Source organism: Parasteatoda tepidariorum, chromosome 4, assembly GCF_982258835.1.
Source record: "Parasteatoda tepidariorum strain Cologne lab strain chromosome 4, Ptep-v5.0, whole genome shotgun sequence".
NCBI lineage: Eukaryota > Metazoa > Arthropoda > Arachnida > Araneae > Theridiidae > Parasteatoda > Parasteatoda tepidariorum.
This window is the reverse complement of record NC_141758.1, coordinates 54,639,588-54,659,400: the sequence shown is the minus strand read 5'-3', so window position 1 is coordinate 54,659,400 and position 19,813 is coordinate 54,639,588. Positions and strand designations below refer to the sequence as shown.

General features: G+C 27.5%; 1 protein-coding gene across 11 annotated transcripts in view; it reads right to left on the bottom strand.

The window, feature by feature from the left end:
- The window catches only part of LOC107442885 (coiled-coil domain-containing protein AGAP005037), a 330,755-nt gene that overhangs the window by 136,542 nt on the left and 174,400 nt on the right, over window positions 1–19,813 (bottom strand). For all 11 annotated transcript variants that reach the window (XM_071182301.1, XM_071182305.1, XM_071182308.1 and 8 more), the window contains exons 5-6: window positions 8,142–8,207; window positions 3,393–3,428 (exon numbers count right to left, since the gene is read on the bottom strand). In XM_071182301.1, coding sequence (XP_071038402.1) covers window positions 3,393–3,428; window positions 8,142–8,207 — 102 coding nt within the window. The remainder of the gene's footprint in view (window positions 1–3,392; window positions 3,429–8,141; window positions 8,208–19,813) is intronic.

The window sequence follows — 19,813 nt, the reverse complement described above, 5'->3', positions numbered from 1 at the left end:
ATACGTTTCAGTTTTCCTAGGAGCAATTAACTAGTGCATTATTAATTCCTTACAAGGAATAAAAAAAACTAATTTTCATTAATGTTGAAGAAACAACTGGCATACGTGCAGGTAAAATAGTTAATTAAAACGGTTATAATAAAGCGACATTACGATACCTTTAAATAAATATCATTCAAAGCTGCTCCTTAAATAAAAAATAAATAAAAAATACTACACTAGTAAATAAATAAAAATTACTTCGCCGCTTTTTGTCAACATGAATTAAATAAAAATTCTGTCAAAAATACGTGAGATACAGTTTATTTCCAGTATTTTTAAGTAGTTTTTCTCAGAAAAAATTTATCCGCAAAATGTGTCTAAATGAAAAAAAAAAAAAAATGACGAATTTTTTTCCTTGTATTTTAAGCTATAGAACCTGGTACCACGGATTATCTCAGTATTCAAGAGTTGAATTTTTAAGTACCAGTGGGAGGTGCCTAATTCTAAAGCAATAAATCAACATCTTTTCGTTTGGGACTAAGCTACGGGAATAAACTAAGGAGTAATCCTAGGAAGAGATAAACCTGTTTCCATAGCAACCATGCCTCTCTGCGAAATCGATGATGAGTTCTTAGTTTAGTTAAATTTAGAGAAAAAAAAAACATATACTTGAATAAAGAGACAGATTTTGAATTTTTAAGCAGAGAGTTTCAAGGCAACATTTTAAGTTTTATAATGCTAAAAAAAACCGATGAAATTCAGAGTTAATTGTTTTTATAATTAGGTTTAAGTTCATAGTTCAAATATATTTTTTTCTTCACTAAATTTTACTGAATTAAGTGACAGATTTTGAATCTTTAAATATGAAAGCAGGTAGTTTAATGGCATAATTTAATTTTCAATTTAATATTGTATATTAAAGTGATGATAACATATATCATTTAAGAATTCTACATTGTATCTTTTTGAATTTTCTATTCAATGTTTTATCTAAATTATCTATAAATGTCTTTAAATTATCGATATATAAATAAAAAAATAAAAATTTTCCGAATAAAAAATATTTTAGTTCTAATTTTATTATAAAAAAAATATTTTGTTTACTCAGAAAATTTTGATTTTCTTCTTAAAATTGAAAATACATTTATTTAGAAAATATAACTGATAAATAAAAATAAAACATCATTTATTGTATTGGAAAATAAATGAAGTACCAACAATATTAAAATAACTCCTCTATTACAGCAGAGCTTTCACACAACAGCAAATGTTGCAACAATTTTTAGGAGAATTAAGGCACATCCTCATGACTAAAATTGCTTAGGAACTGGAAATGTTTCAGTACGCAGCTAGGAGCGCTAATCTATTGTGAACTGTCTCTTCGTGCGCCTCTGAACAAATTAGTATAGGGACGCATCCTTAACAGTATTCGACGACATTTCTGGGTATTGTTTAATTTGCAGTTTCAATCCTGATGATGTTCCCTAAATCTCTCAAAATTTTTTTACAACTTTACACCACCTCCTATTGTATATAACGTTGTCATTTCAAAAAAGTTTCTTTTAAAAATCTCTCTCTCTCTCTCTCTGTATATATATATATATATATATATATATATATATATACATAATATAAAAATCTGAAGAGGGAGAGAGAAACAGACGGAGAGAGAACTAATTAAAAAATTCTTACATTTTGACAATACTCATTTTTTTATAACCGAAAGTTAAGTAGGAAAGTTATAATGTCATAGTGAGTCAAAATTAGGTGCATGTGTGCTTGCAGGGATTAAGACCTATATTTTTAAGTAAATCAACGGAGTAAGTCACTGCTTTGCTTTAGTAAACTTTAAAAATAAAACATTATTTTACACAAATTTTATTAGTAATTGGCAAAATTTATGCATAACTTTGAATCCAGCGAAATTTTAAGATATATTAATTATCTACGGTGTAGTTTTCTAAGAAAATTTTGAAATTGATCATCAAAATTAGAAAAAAAATACTAAACCAGAATTGAAGAGAATATTAAGTTATTAAATAAATTTCTAAAAGAAATGGGTGATATTAAACTTAATAAGAAAACTTCTATCAGTTTTTAAATTTTTAAAATGAGTTAATGATTCTCGTAATAACTTTCAAATAGATTTTCAAAATTAGGAATAACTTTATAAGCAAAACAAAGTTTTGAAAATCGACATTGAATGTGACGAGCAGATAATTGATCAAATACCTAAAAATGAAAGTAAATTTTGATAATAAAACTTCCATCTCTCCTTAAAAATTCAAAAGCAGCCTACAATTTCGTTAACGCTCGATTCAATTTTAAATAAAGCCAAACAAATATTTCCCAATTGATAAGAGAAGAAACTATCTGCCCTCTGAAATTATATTTACTGTGATATGACATTAAAATTGGGAAAATAGAACAAAATGTTTTAAGTAAATCATCCTAATTAGACGGAAAAGTTTATAAGCAAATTAGTAAATAAATTTTCAAAGAAAAATGAAACTTTGTAAACAAAATTGCAAATAGATTTTCGAAATTGGACATAACTTTCCAAGTAAAACAAATGTTAATGGACATTCAAGGTAATAATCAGACAATCTTTCAATTGTAGCGCAGCAAACCAACGTTAATTTTGATAATCAATCTTCCAACACTTCATAAGGGTTGAAAAGTCAACAATGTCTTGAATTCGCGATTAAATTTCAGACAAAACCAAGTAAAATTCCCCTAATTTCTAAGTTAAGATCGTTAAAATTCATTTGTAATAATGAGTTTTCTTCAAAATAATACAATCATATGACATTTATAAATTTGAAACTTTTTTTTTGTTTTATTTAAAATAAAATAAAAATTTTACAAAAAATATATTTTTCTTTGATTTCCATTTCACTCTTTTCTGTTTTTTTCATAAATTTTTCGTCCAATTTCTCTATTTCCTATTTTAGGAAAAATTTAAATGTATTTAACATCACGTGCTGAGAATTTTAGAACATGAATTATTCATAAAATATTTCGTTCCGCTTTATCCAAAGAAGAGACTGTTTTAATTTTTTCACTTCAGTTTGTTGTCTTTAGGATAAGGAGAACAATTTATAAGCATTTAAAAGTCAGATGCTGCATCATAAATTTTCTTTGAACAGGCTAAATAGCAAAAAGTATCATAAATCGCTGTAAATCGTAATTTAGCAGTTCTCTTTATTTATTTCGTTTATTTTTTATTTTTTTATATACAACGCTGTTAAGTATGCTATTATTACCTTTATCAAAACCTAACAAATTTTTATAACACATTGCGAAATAATTTCCAATATTAAGTAGGAGATATGATTGGATTGCTTTAAAAATTTAATTGGAAAATATTTTTAAATGTTAATTAAGAAAAAGAGAAAAATCCAACTTACCATCCCTTGCTGGTGTTCGCGGTTCGTCCATAAAGTCTATTAAAACGAATTCTAAATATTAGTCAACAGTAAAACATAATTAACTGTAATCAGTTACAAAAATTATATAGTGTGATTAAGGAACAAAACAATGGTTAGTAATAATGCAGAAATAAATAATGATTAATTTTGATCAATATAATGAACTATTAGTAATGAACTAATAATAATCATAATAATGAACTAGCACATTGCAACAAAATTTCGGAATAATCTGAACTATAATAATGGAGAAATTACCGAAATTTCAATGCAGTTTCAAAATCAAATATAACTTCATGCAAATAAATTCTTTTTAAACATATTAGCACACTCATCAATCTTATTCAATGTATTTTTAACTTATTTTCCGATCTAAATACGTGAAAAAGTTTTCACGCAATTTTGAAAGTCATTTGCAAAAATATAGACAGTATTTAATAGTAAATATACACGGTAAAAATATAAACAGTATTACAATATTTTTATTATTGCTTTAATTTTACCCTCAAAACATTTTGAATTATGCAACATAATAAGCTTTTATTATTCATGTAAATATAAATAATTTCATGTGCCTAAACTTGAACGAAGAAATGAATTCTTTAAACATTTCCTATGAAGTGATAATATAATTTTTTTTATAAAATTGATAGGTAATTAACACTCAAAGATATTTTCTTTAAAAACTTTCTCTTGTTGCATTACGGTTTAATTTTTCCGATCATTTATGTTATTTTAATATGACTGTTGTTCTTTTTTTAATACCTTAAAAATATAAGTTAAATTTTTACACAAATATTTTCTTAAAAAAAAAAAAAAAAAAAAGCACAATGCTTATATGTAATGTCAATTGCACTGATTTATTAAAAATTATTTTGCTTATACTTTTGAAAACTTATTTTTAACAATTTACCCGCTTTGGCTTCCCATTTTTGTGGCAAATACCTGAGTTTATATTTAACAATAATAAAAGAGATCCGTAAATACCTCCTTTAATATGTATTTTTTAAATTTTTGTCAACAAGGAATCTTAAAAAATACGCTTAATACCAATATTCATATTATTATTTATTTATCTAAAAAAACAAAAAAAAAACTATTGAATTAACAATGAAAAGGGCTGGATGAGAAATTCCAGATTGTCTGATAAAACATAAAGACGCTTATAATTGAAACATTTTCTTTTTCTTTAGTTTCCTCAAGTAATCAAACAGTGTTTGGTGTTTTTAATTATATCCTTCTCAATAAGTATTCTTTATTCGATAGTTCTATTTCTATAGAATAAGGAATTCGATAAGAATATGAATATTGGTATTCGATAGTATTTTCGTCCCTCCTACTTAAAGGCAATTTCTCGAAGGTCCTGCTATCACTAACACTTTTTGAAATAACACTTTTTAATCCATACTAAAATCTCACAAGCACTGATATAACTTAAAAAATATTCTATTTTTACAACTGTTGTCAGTTTGTAACAGATATTTGTGTCAAATTATGTTTAGCTTATCTTAAGGCAGCACCCTCTATAAAAAAGGTACGAATGATAAGGAAAAGCGTATTAAATAATATGAAGAAAACCTTTAGTTTTGTGTAAAATAAAAATAAAAAAAACATTTGTGTTGCAATTTTTAATGTTCGTAAAATTACTCCAAAGCTGTATTGTTTGGTCTCATTAAATTCTTCAAAAATTAAAAATCACATTGGGGAACAATTTTGTTGTTGTTGTTTTTTTGTTTTTTTGTTTTTTTTTTGTTGCATGAATTTTTTTATAAAAAGAGCTTAGATGCTTTCATATCGCTTTTTTCAAATCTGCAATCAGTTTTCCTCACAAAACTACATTTTTTAAAGCACATTTTATTTTATTTTTGTGAAATTTCGTGCAAATGTTGGTATAAACTTCTAGGAGAGTTAAAGCACATCATCAGGACATCAGGAATTGCTTAGAAACCGGAATAGGAACAAGGAATGCTATAGATAATGAGCTGTTTCTCCATGCGCTTCTGAACATATCATTATAGGGAAGCATCCTTAGCCACGTACGATGACCTTTTTGGGTATGGTTTCTTATGCAGTTTCAATCTTGATGATGCGGTCTAAATCTCTTAAAAATTTGTCGCAACTTTATATCATCTATTGTTGTGTATAATGTTTTTATGTCAAAAAAATTTCCATTTAAGAAACATCTGTAGCTTTGGGAGCAAAGCTAATTAGAAATTTGAAATCCCCACATCCGAATTCAAGATTAACAATTGTAGAATTGGAAGAAAAAAAATTTTCCCCTGCGTTATTTATTGTTTTTCATTGATGTAGGAAAAAAAGCGATTCTTTTTTTTAAAAAAAATAGTCAATATTTTTTCTAAAAATGATTAATTAAGCGATTTGCTTATTCTGAGGCCCAGATAATTTTTTCGCCAAGATTATACAGTTAAATAAAAGATCATTATGGAACACCTGGCATGCATTTCATACAAACTTGATTTCTTCCAAGTATATTTTTCGCAATTGATTTGAAGATTGTTTATTCAACAGTTAAAAACTTTTAAACACATTTCAATATCATTCACTTTGAACTGCTTGTTGAAACGGATCATTGTCTGCAGCACTACATTTCCAAGTTTAGCTGTTACTCTCCTTCATGGAAGTGCACACAAATTAACAATCAGTGCCATTGTTTTGTGTGAAAAGATGTCATTTTTACGACCGCTTCAGTGGCCCCGTCCGGCATCTCTTAACGAGAGGTCGTTTTTTAAAAGCTCTCGAATGGGTCTTTTAACGATGCCTTTATTTAAAAGAACGATCAATTGTCGCTGTTATCTTTCAACTTGAAATGGTCACTGAAATGTTTGAAAACTTTGGAAGTTGTTTTGAAAGAAATATTTTGAACAACTGGAGAAAAAAATAGTTCGTTCGGATGATTTTCTGGGTGATAAAATCTGTATTTTTATATTAAATCTATAGTATTTTTATACAAGCTATACTTTGAGTATATCCTATAGTTATTTTAAATAGAAATACCTTATATTTTAGTATCTCAAATGGCTACGAAATGGCTACGAAACTGTGGTAGTTGTTTTAAAAATTGTTTCCAATAAGAGAAAAAGTTTGGTTAGATTGGTTTCTGGGGGGGTGTGGAGGAAAATCTGTGTCAAGTAATTCTTTTGGTATTTTTCGACAAGAAGGCACTTCAAGAGTATTCTATATACAGGGTGTCCCGAAACGACCGCATAAACTCTGCACAGCTAGTTGGGAGTTCATAAAAACTGCCCAAGGAAGCGTTCCTGTACGATCCATAGTTTACGAGAAAAATACGAAAAACAAAGTATGACGTCACTGCCGGCGCAAGAAAAAAACACTTTATTGAACATATCAACAGCAGTATATTATGCACAATTTAAAGTAGATGTTCAAAGTGTCCGCCGTGCATGTCGAGGCAGGCTTGAGCACGCCGTGGATATGTTCAATAAAGTGTTTTTTTCTTGCACCGGCAGTGACGTCATACTTTGTTTTTCGTATTTTTCTCGTAAACTATGGATCGTACAGGAACGCTTCCTTGGGCAGTTTTTATGAACTCCCAACGAGGAATCTAGCTGTGCAGAGTTTATGCGGTCGTTTCGGGACACCCTGTATACTGTAAAAACTGTGATGATTCATCGAATTTTGGAGTAGTTGAACACCACACTTGGTGTAAAGTAGTTGCCACTATTCTTGGTGTTCAGACGCATGACAATTTTTTACAGTGTAGTTGAAATACTTAGAAATATAATGAATATCTGTCGAACTGAAATGGTCATCAAAATGTATGAAAATTTCGATAAAAACTGTTGTAAAGAGCTAAAAAGAAAGATAAAAAATTATCTTGTTTTGATGGTTTTCTGGGGAGAATATCAGTATTAAATAAAATCTTTTTATTAGTTGTACAATATTTTTCATCAAGGAGGCTCTTTATGGGCCTTCTATAGTTAAAAAACTTAGAATTAAAATGAAAGTGCTTAGCTTTTGAATAAAAAGATTCTCATTAAAATACCCAAAAACTTTGGATATTGATTTAAAAAAAGTTTCAAACAGCAAAAAAAAAGAAGGAAAACGTAGTTTTAAATGTTTTTTTGGGGAGAGAAAAATTGTATTTAATAAAATCTTTTTATTCAATAAGCATAGTATTTTTTCTACAAATACGTATTTTAAGTGCATCATATGGTTAAGATATTTAGGAATGAAATGAAAAAGTTTACTTCTTGATTTAATTTGGTCACTAAAATATTTTGAAACTGTTAAAATTAATGTTAAAAACGAGAAGAAAATAAATAATTTATGTGGTTTTCTGAGAAGGGAAAATCAGTAGAAAGCAAAAAATTGCACGAATTTTTTTTCAAAAACTTGAAATTATATTGATTTGACTGAGCACATTTCTAGTTACGCCACATTTTCCAATTACTTCACTCTTTCAGAAACACAGGTTTAGAGTTGAACCACAATAAACAATCACCATATTCATTATCATGCATTTTTTGCCCCAATACCCTACAAATTTGGTGCAAATTTCATAGGGCGTTGAATAAAACAATATTGAACCTATTATTATCGTGTAAGGAAAAATTAACATGCATAATAATGTTGTTCAACTTGGTGCCAAATTAAAATTGCAGTAAAGTTGAACGATGTTAGGGTTCACGTGGTTCCAAAATGTTTTAGAATCTATGTATATTAATACAAAATTTTAATTCTACACACCTCTTGTGGTACCTCCCCCACTACTACTGCTTGTTGATTGACTTTCTTCAGTGTTCCAATCACTATCTGAAAATTTAAAATAAAAAAAATACTTAACTTATGTTATAAAAATTCTGATAATTACATTTGCAATTATTACGTTTTATAAGCGGAATATGGGTACATATTTTATTCTCTACAACACATTTTATTGCTTAATAATAACAACAGGTATAACCATTTTCTATGCATTTTTATGGTAAAAAAGTTTTAAAATTAAGGTTGAAATTATACTTGCTAAAATTCACATGTTTCAACATTAAAATCGTATGAAAATCTGATTTCCTACACATTTTATTTTAATAGAAAATAACAACAGATATAATCATTTCAAGGATTTTTATGATAAACACATTTAGAGTTCAAGTTTCAAACAAGGATGATGAAATTTATATTCGCTGCATGATCGCGAAATTTTATTACAAAGTTTATATCATTGTTAATAATATTTCTGACAGAAAGTGCAGTGTTGTATTAATTATTTCAGATTCGATTCAGCCAATGTAACATCAATATCATATTTTCTTGAACTTAAATATTTCCTATAATGGAGCGATTTTGTAATAGCATATGCAACTTATAAAGATCGAAGTTTCACTCATCTATCATGGACAAGAATTGAATATTGACCCCGAGATTATTGTCTTCTCATATTTATTAAGAGCCAATAAGTTAGATCATTTTTCATTTCATGAAAACCAAAACGTAGTTGAATAATGTAGCTGCTAGCAATTTACATACAATCTCAAATTTCGAAAAAGTTGTCTTTCTAGAAATGTGATATTTGCAGCATGTGAAGAAATTTCAACCTCTTAATCCTATGCCGTATTTTTCCTCTTAATGTAGAACTGAGCTAAGAAGAACTGTGACACAATATTAAATATGTAAAAGGAAATCTAAGAATCTTATATTGTTTTCTATGAATTAAACAGCCTTACTAGTATGCGATCTGAAAATATGCGCTACGCACATTTATGAGCGATGCATTAAATGTAAAATAATTAAAAAAGTCTTTTGTTTTTAGAAAATATGAATTTTTCTTTACTTACTTATCTCAAGTACAAGCCTTTAATAATTAACTGTTAAAAATCTGAATACTTTATTCAGCTTTTTAATTATTTTCTGATTAAAATAGGGATATTTTTAAGCAAATATAAATATTTTTACTATTTTGCATGGTATGTCTTATTATTTCGCAAAGGTATGTTTATTCAGAGAAAGTACGTTTTTGTGTTTGATTTCATAACTTAAAATATCGTCTGCACTCATTATCTTTCGAAGCACCCATTGGTCACCCCTTCGAAGCATTAAGATTGAGTCCTAGAACGTGAAGTTCCGATCATTAGATCAAAAGTTATTCAGTTTTTCTTTTGGCCCACCGTACATTTAATTATAAATTAAAGTATAAAAACACATTAAATATAGTTATTGTCAACTTGACGTTAAAGACAAAATCTTAAGTTGAATGGTGTTGATTTACGAAAGTTATGAAAAACAATCTATCGGATACGAATTTTTCGAAATTTTCATAAATTTGTCACAAAATATGTAAATAAATTAATCAGAAAATAAAACATTATAATATTTATATAATGGGTTTATTATGTAAATATTATACTCGTATAACATGTTTTAGAAATATTGTTATTATTACTATCATTTATATACAATAATAATAATGCATTATTATTACATATTATTTAAACATTACATTATTTGACACTTAATAATTTTCCAAGAAACGGAATATTTATTAAATCCTCTTCGTGAATATTTTTAAACACATTTATTTATTTAACGTTATTAAAATATATATTTAAATACTATAATTGCTCATATACATTATGATACACATTGTGACTACAAAAATTTATTATGTAAATAGTAAAATATTAGATTATGCCATTTATGTCATTTATGTCACAATATATGTAAATAATAATTATTGTAATCTGCCTTTAGTGTAAATTATTTATATTTCAAAGAATACTTAAATGTTTTGACGAAAACTGAACAAATATTTCTCTAAAGTTTATAACTAACAAGTTGATGATAATTTTTAAATGGTACAAAAATTTAAAATTCAGCTTTTTCTTTTACTGATTTATCATTAAATATCTGTAAAAATCAGTTTCTAATTTCATGAAGACATTATCATTTAAGTGTTTTTTTCCTATTGTTGCCAAGCAAAAAATTTATTTTTGACTATCTTAATTTCTAGAAAACATTCCGTGCATTACGAACGTCGTATGTGTAGTTATTAAGAAACTAACAGCTTTACCCGGTGCCTTCCGGGTAAAAAAAATTCATTTTTGATCTGAGTATGTGATACTTGTAAATAAGTAAATGATATTTTGTTATTTTATAATAATTTTTCCTATCAAGAAATACGGTACAAAAGATGTTTCCTTTAAATGTGGTTGATATAGATTTAAATTGATATAGATTTAAATTTTTGTTTTCAAGATTTAAATGTATGGCAGCTAAGATGTTTTACAGTTATAATTTTAATTCTCAAAAATAGGTACGAAAAACAGAAGTAATTTTATAATTATTTTTTGAACTATTCTCTCAGTAATATACGTTTTCCTCTTTTGTGCAGCAATTAATTATCATACCTAATAGCCCTTTAGTACAACTTATGACTTAAAATTATGAGATTTATCTAAGAAAGCTAACTCAAGAAACCCATAAAAAACTGATTCAAAGTTTTAAAGAAAGGAAACATATAGTATTTTTTTTAGCCGTTATAGTAAAAACTTGCGACAATCACAATTTTTTCAAAAATAAATTGACCCTTTCTTACATTACTTCGACATTACTGTATTAAATTTTATTGATAGTACTTTATTTTACTTCATAGAAGTATGCTTTAAAAGCGTAAGTATTAGCAAAGTAGGACTGTAGTTCCATAGATATTTCAATTTTCTGGTGCATTGACGTCACAAGTGTTGATCTGAATGGGATACCTGCAAGTGACGTAGTGTGGGTATCTTGATCCTGATTGGTTGTTGAAACGTGGCATTATTTTTCGGTTTCAATTATTCTTTCCATTCTATTTCGAGTTTGCCAATTCTGGCAAGTATCACTCATCTTAAGTGACAGCTATATTCTTTTACAGTGATTTTTCACAAATATATAATTTCTCTCATTTATATTTTTTACTTAACAAAAAGACAGGCACGAAGCTGCGTAGAACATAGACAAACTAATTATGCATCGAAGTTGCCAGGTACACAAACCAAAAATATGTCACTGTTACAATGAAACACCGAAGCAAATTATAAATCTAAGTTAAGTAAAAGACGTTGACGAGGAAGAATTATATTTCAGCGATTTTGATACGCAATATAGCGCTGTATTTAATTAAATTCATGTTAATTAACATTCCAACTTATGCGGAGAAACCTAGCTCAACTTTAACAAGCCATTTTGCTTATAAATGATTAGCTGGTGCTGACGTCATTGGTCACATGTGTGAGTTTCTGTGATCTTCTTCTTCTTGAAGTGGAAGTTCGCAATTGTACTAATCTTCATACAGGGTATCAAACATAAGTTTTTCATAATATTTTGAGTCAAATAAAGCTATAAGCTGGAAAATCGTTGACAGTGTAAATTATTTATTAAATTCTATGAAAAATATTTTTTTTTATTACACCGAAAAGTTTATCGTATTTCTGATCTATGGGACCACCAAAAGGTTCTGTAAATATTATCAAAGCGCTTTGGTAATAATTTTTGTAAAAGTAAAATTTACTAAGAAATAAGCTTTTATATGTTTTTATAACGTAACATGTTATAAGGTTATAATGACCTGATTAAATTTGAATATGCTTCCAATGATTGTCTTAGGCTCTTTCTTTCCTTTGCGCAATCAATAAGGATTTGATGATTTTAGTTCTGCATTCCTTCTTTATGAATTCTTTTGACGTTGATAGCAGTTAATGTGTTTTCTTAATTCATGACCTCTTACAAAGCCGAACTTTCTGTGTTTGCAGGTAAATTTTTACACTTAGAAAATTGGTATGATCAAAACTAAACCAGAATATAATAAAATTTACCATGCTTCTGGCTACATGGGAACATCAAAAAGCTCTGCAAACTTGCGCTTTGATAATGACTTTGGTGAAATTAACCATTAAATATGGTTTTATAATTTGTGATAAAATATAGTAATTTAATTATGATACGATACCTTAAACCATTTCGTAAAAATAATTTATTTGGTTCAACTTAATTTTCATACAATTATGAAAATACAGTTACTAAATTACAATTTTGTATTTTTCACTAAATGTCTGGTAAAATGAACTATAATTTTGAAAACCAGAATTTGCAGTAAATCTATAAAATAAGAACGAAAAAATTACCGAGGGAAGGGTTTTAATACCGTATATTTTGGCTTTATTTTCCAGAATTTTGTTTTTTTTTTCATACGCGGATTTTTGTTTTTATTAAGGTTTCTGAACCAGATTTTCTTCTTCGTGTATTTATATTATTTTGTTTAGCTGTGTCGCGCAAACGAATAATCGGAGATTTTTGAATCGTATATTCACCAAATTTGGTGCGATTCTATTTGGTGTAACAAATTTGTTAAGTCAACATACGAACATTATGTTTTATTCATATAGTTTAATACAATTTGCTTCTAAAATGCTAAAACCACATTTGTATTAAAATATATTTTACTGGCTCATATGAAATATCTTTTTTAATGAACTTGTAAATAATATCAAACAATACCCGAAAAAAATCGCAGATTTTGACAAAATTGATTTAAAAAAATAATAACAAGAAACTTTCTTGATTTTTTTATTGAAGTACTTCAATATCCAAAGTAGTTTTCGCTATAAAGTATTTCCTTATGGTAGCACGTTTTGCAGAGAAGAACGTTTTAGTACCAAGAAATAAAAAGATCAAAAACAAAGAATTAGAGAAAAAGATTTTTTCTATCAATTTAACAAGATGAGTTGACAAGGAAAACTGTTTTGAGATGTCATTTCTTCAAATTTAGTTTCAATAATTTATGTTATTTTAATTTTAGTAATAATTTTATTTCATAAAATGTAAACAAAATCATCTGCTTACATTTGATTTCATTAAATATTAATTTTAGTAAACCAATAAATCTAAAATAATAATATTAGAGAAATAATAATAACTATACATCAACTAGGTATTTCATTTTTAGTTCAGAGTTTTGAATTGAAGCATCAATCACAATTTTATGAACCTATTTTTCTTGGTAGAAATGATATCTTATTTTAAGATGCATCTTATTTTAGGATATATCTGTAGATGAAAGGACATGTTCTATGAAATATCAGTTAGAATGAAATAAAAATTTTCAAAACAAATTTTTAGAAAATTTGAACTGGATAGTTAAAAAAAGAAAAACCAAACAAAAAGAGATATTCGAAGTTTAAATTCATTGTTATTTATTTAGAATTTAATTTTAAGTTTTAAACGCTTTTCGAAATTTAACAGTCTTTGTAGAGTATAAAATAGAAGAAAGCTGGTTTCATCGAAGAGAAAACTCATTTTCCCACATATCGGAGGTACCAAAATAGTTTTTAAGCAATTGTTTATTTTTTATATGTGTTTTTGTTCAGGTAAAAACTCTGCATTCAGGTAAAAACTCTGTTCAGGTAAATTACAATAAAAAGAACACCTGTACTTTTTACCGTAAAATTCCTTTTTAGCGGAATATGTTGCGGATCAAAAAATTTGATATAGTATAATTTTTACAGTAACGTATGCAGTAATAACTCTAATGAAATAAATCTTACAGTAAAAATCACGTTATAATATTTTACGGAAAAAATGGATTATATGGGTGATTGTACTTGTGCCGTTACTTTATACTGTAATTTGATCATTTGCATATGAAACAATGGAGAATATATTAATTGTTTTTTGTTTGCAGAATGCTGATTGCTATTCAAGATTTTTTTTAAAAAATTTGCATCGTATAAAAAAATTTAAATAAAATTTTCAATAAAAAGACTTTATTAACTATTTTATACTTTAAAATACCGATATTTTGGGTGCAACATCCGTAAAATCCATTTTACCGTAAAATGTTGCACCGTAATTTTCACAGTAATATTTATTTAAAAACCAGTGATTTTGAGATTTTATGGCAATTTAAACTGTAAAATTTATGGTATATCAGTTTTTTTGTTTCGTAACAGGTTCCAGTAAAAATGGAATTTACGGGAAAAAATGGCACGTTCAGTGCCCGCATTTCTTAACGTAATTTGATCCAGAATATTTTATAGTGTAATAATAACAGTGTAACAATATAAGTGTAACAGTAACATTTTACAGTATAACTGTACAAATTAGATATATCAGATTTTTTGTTCCATACCGTGTTCCGGCAAAAATGGATTTTACGGTAAAAATTATTGGTACCTTGAGTACCGGTACTTTTTAACGTAAATTGATCTAGAATATTTTAGACTGTAGTTTAACTTTAAACGTTAGTTTAATAACATAAAAAATATCAAAAAACTTCAAGAGGATTCATTTTTCAAATTTATAATATATTTATTAAAAATTAACTTAGAATTCATGTTTTTTCCTAAAGTATTCTTTAAACAATTTAAACTTAAAAGATGTAAATTTATTATTTTAACTGACTGATTTGTTTGGATGGTAGTAACAAAATGGTGTGTGTCCGTAACTTCCATTTCTCAAATACCTTTCATTTTCCCTCAATAACATCCAATTCTTTACACACAAACCAAAACAATTTTTCCGCACTTTTACCCTTCAAATGCCTTAAATAAAGAAAAAACAAAATTTCCATTTTTCGTCTAGAACAGCCAAATCGTCAACGAAGTTTATTTCCTCAAAGCAAGTTTACATGGTAATTTTTTACACCAGAAATATTCGAACGAAGCGCTGGAAATAATCATAGAACTATTCGATACTCTTCCAGCTCATTCTTCTTTTCCAAGACCAACACGAAAGAAGATTAATGTTCTTTTCTCGAAAAAGTTTTTAAAAAAAAGAAAGATAAAAGAAACAAAAAATTGGCTTAGATACTTTTAGTTTGCATGTTGCATTGTGTGATGAAATGTGAATATCTAAGAGTTTGAACACTTATCGCGTGGAAAACGCTGAAATCGATAGAACACCGTATTGAAAAATTCGAAGCACCCTTTCGGTCCTTTAAATTTCGAAAAAAATAATTAAAAAAACTTTTCTTTCTTTGTAAAGAAAAAAAAATTCCATTAAGATTAAGGACCCCTTTAATACTAGTGATGGATAAATCAATTGTTTTTTGACTATTTACTACATAATAAGCCTGGATGTCCTGGTTGGTAGAGTAATGAGCCTATGTCCAATAGATTGTAAGTTCGATCGCCTCTGACCGAAGACTCCCCATGTAAAAAATGGAAACGGGTGCACGCTACATCAGTCGGGGTCACAAAAGTCCACCAAGCAAAGAATATAAAGTCCCCTATATATTCTTCGCACCAAGTTCCCGTGACAAATAAATACCTCTAGGGGTACTGGATAGGAGATTGATCGTGCTCTGGTTCACTTCAAAATTGCAATATGTAGATTGATGGATGATATATGAATGCGTCCTCCCTGTAAAATGGGCTGTGACGTATATGCGGGGCAGAAATTGAAATCTTAGCCATAGAGGGCATTTTTGTGTTTGATTTCGCAACTTAAAGTATCGTCAGCACTAAACAATTAGTATACATGTCTATCTCTTAAGATTGAATCCTAGAAGGTGAAAATACGATTATAAGCTGGAAAGTTATTCAGGGTGGTCCGCTTTTTTATTTTGCGCACTGTACATACCTATGACCCTTGAAAAATACATTTCTGAGACTGTTCCATGTACAACAAGTATACACTATTTGACTTTGTTAGGCCTAACTAAATATTTTTTTTTCTTTAAAAATTTATATTTTATCTATAAGGAACTCATATTTCAACACTTGTCTGTGACGGTTTTGCTTAAAGGTAAGCAATATAGAGTATTATTTTCGAAGCAAATTTATTGAAAAAGTTTACCTAGTTACTAAAAAAAAGAAAAAAGTTCTCTAGCATTCGGGAAAAAAACATTGCAAGGTACAGATAGTGAGAATTTGTAATTTTGAATTTACATTTATTTAAATATTAAGTCGAATACTATGTTTTTATTTCGTACTGATAGGAATGAATAAAATATTCAGTATAGACACTCAGTCTTGCTGCGTTAGAAATGAGTTATCGAAAAATTTTATTTTTTCAACAAAATACCGATAAACCAGAGCATTTTTTAAAATTTTTTTTTTATCGAAACTTCGTTTGACTGGGCTTATCTTTATACACTGATTCTTTTTTTTTTCAAACTTTGTTTTAAATTACTTTTAATATCAAAATAATGCTTTGAGATAAGGGTTCTAGATACTGCAACTGTTTGATATGATTTCATTTTTTAAACACGTTTTTGTTTTCATGTACCTTAGTTTTACTCATGTTTTTCAGAAAGCCATATCTGAAAATATTTCCTTTTATACACTGTGCATTAAATTAAATTCACTATTTATATTTTATAAGATAACTTTTATATCTTAAAATATACATAGGTGTTTGTTTTCTGAAAAATTATATTTGGTTTTCAGATTATATATATGTATATGCAGTTTATAATTTTATTTAGCTTATCTGTTTGATTTGTCTTTTCATGAAAAAGACATATAATTGCACTTTTCTTTAAGTAATATATTTTACAAATAAAACAATGACTTGATTCTGCTAATTTACTAATTAAAAACTTGTTTAAAAACGAAGCTTTTTAAAATAAATTTTAAAAAAGGTGTATATTTGTCTTTAGAGATTAATTTTTAATAAAATAAAGTATGATTTGAACTTATATTATATTTAGATCCATATAGCTTAAAAAATATTTACATCCTCAAACACAGTTAAGAGCTAAAAATATACCAGAAGTTATATACGGCTTCATTAAGCTATATAATGTAAAAAATAATAGGGTCAAAACTACTAGAATATGGTAAAATTTATCTTATATCTGGTTAAATGGAAGCACCAGATATCTCGGTAATTTTTACCAAAGCACTTTAGTTATGACTTTTATAAAAGTAACAATACATTATGTTCTTATGTCAAGTGATAAAATTTGGTGAATGTGGTGAAATCTTTTAATTTCATTATGATGCTTTAGTTCATAAAAACTATCTGTTTGGATAAATACACTTTTTAGATTTGTAACTTCTACTAAAAGTGTGGTAAAAAGAACATTTTTTTTTTTTTGAAAATCAGAATTTCTTATAAACCATTACCATGTGAGCAGAAAATTGCCAAAAGGGAATGGTTTAAATACCTTATTTTTATTTATTTATTTATTTTAGCAGAAAAGTCATTACCATACATGTGAAGTAATTTTACACGAATTTTGTCTTCTCCTCTAAGAGCGTTTTCAGTTTGATTTCAAATAGTTTTTAAATAACTTTATAGCTTGAAGTTATTAAAACTTTAGTTTTAGTCCAGTTGATAAAATGAGAAATTTTGATCTTCACAGAAAGAGCAACCTATCCCAATAATAATAAGGGCACTATACATTTCCCCCCGACAACAAAAATATTAAAAAGAATATGTTTGAGCAAATACTATATATAAAACGATAGATGTGTGTATGATAATTGGAAATTCAAATATTACTATTTTGTCGAAAAATGGAAGAAGATATAATATCGTTCACGAAACAATCATAAATGGACTACGTAATTTCATCACAGATCATCAAAGATGGAGAAGATCATTATCAAGAGAGATTCTTGCTCTTGAGACTCATCAAGGAACGAGTTTTATGCGTCCCTTGAGAGGTAGAGTAGCAATCACGGAGAGATAAACAAAGGCTCTGAATTAAGGCACTATTACAATATGTCGTTCAAAAGAAAACGATTAAATTGTCATGAAGATGTTGATATAATGTCTTTTCTGTTGGAATTTGGTTTCTAAATGATAAATTTGTTTATATGCGTGTTTTTAAATCGATAATAAATTTTTTCTTCGCTTTAAAAATTCAGACGCATAATGGAAATCTAAAATTCGTTAAAAATAATATTAAAGTAGATATTAATAAAAAATAATATCAATAATTTTGAAAATTTTATGTGGTAGGGGAGAGTGGGGTCAATTGTAACAGGGTACGATTTTAACAAAGCAAAAATTTCGAGTGTCGCGTTCTAGATTTGGTTCCTAGGTGGCGCACAAGGTGTACTTAATAAATCTACATGTACACCCCTGCTGGCAACCATTTTTATGTACTTTTAAAAGAGTTACATCACAAAAGATATTTTCACGCTACGTAAGTACTTTTTTTTGGTATTAGAATATTATATTGTAACAAAGTAATTTTGTTTAAACAAATAAAAATTATTAACCAAATATGTAAGTGGACACCTTAATTAACATTTCAATAAAAAAATTAGTTTTGTTAATTAACTAGCATTGTTTTTAACAAATGAAGCTGAAATGGCGTCTTGGGGACGATTGTAACAATAAGTAAAGGGAAGATTGTAACAGCAGAAAATAAATAATCTTATGTTTGCAAACCATTACTTAACTCTTTAAGAACCACCAATAGTTTCCGATATCATTTATATTATGTTGCATGTGCATTATTTTATTTGTCACCTTTCACATCATAAATTAAAATTTTTAACCCTTTAAAGTTAAAAGTTTAACCCTTTAGGTCCTTGCTCGTTATTATTTTTACTCCTAAAATATCACTACTATTTTGATCAATAAAACAATATATCACAACTATGATAATATGTATAATTAACTATGTTTTAGTTGAATTTATGAACTGTTACAATTGACCCCGTAAGTGGGGACAATTGTAACAAGTACACGAATGTCAAAAATTGTTAATAACTAATATAATAACATTTAAAATAAGGTTTTTTTTTCTAGTAGAGGATAGTCTACTTTACTCGTCTGTCAATTAATACTAATAATATATTGGATTTTTTGTTAGTTAAAAATAATTAAGTAAAAAATGTTACAATTGACCCCACTGTCCCCTACATTTTATTAAAATTTTAAATATACTTATTTTAAAATAAATTAATTGAAAACCTTGTTTTTATTAATCTACAAATTAGTCATCCAGATTAAAGTATTTTACCTTATTTTATAATCGGTGTTGAGCAGCTGGCCCAATTCTAAGTTTACGACTGTCAATGTTCAATTTCGTAGCCTTGTAATTTTGAACGTATCCCAGAAGGTAAGAGAACTTCTGGATCAAGTAGTGGGATAAAGTAGCCTTCATGGAAGACTTTTTGATAGACCAAACCAACCTCAACGGAGAGTTCAACTCCACTTATGAGCTCTCAGTAGGGATGACGTAGCATGGCTCTTTACGTAGCATGGTTTGGACCAAGCAAATGTTTCTTAAAAATTTTAGGTATTTGTTTCTGGGTATTATGAGTATATTTTTAAAAAATGACGGTAACTTTTTAATTTGAAGCAAGTTTCAAATGAATTCCTCAATGCAAATAATTATAAGAAATTCGCACAGTGTCCTCCATTAGATTAACCATATATATGCTCTTAACATCACATGGTACAGACTAAACAAATGCTTCTTTATA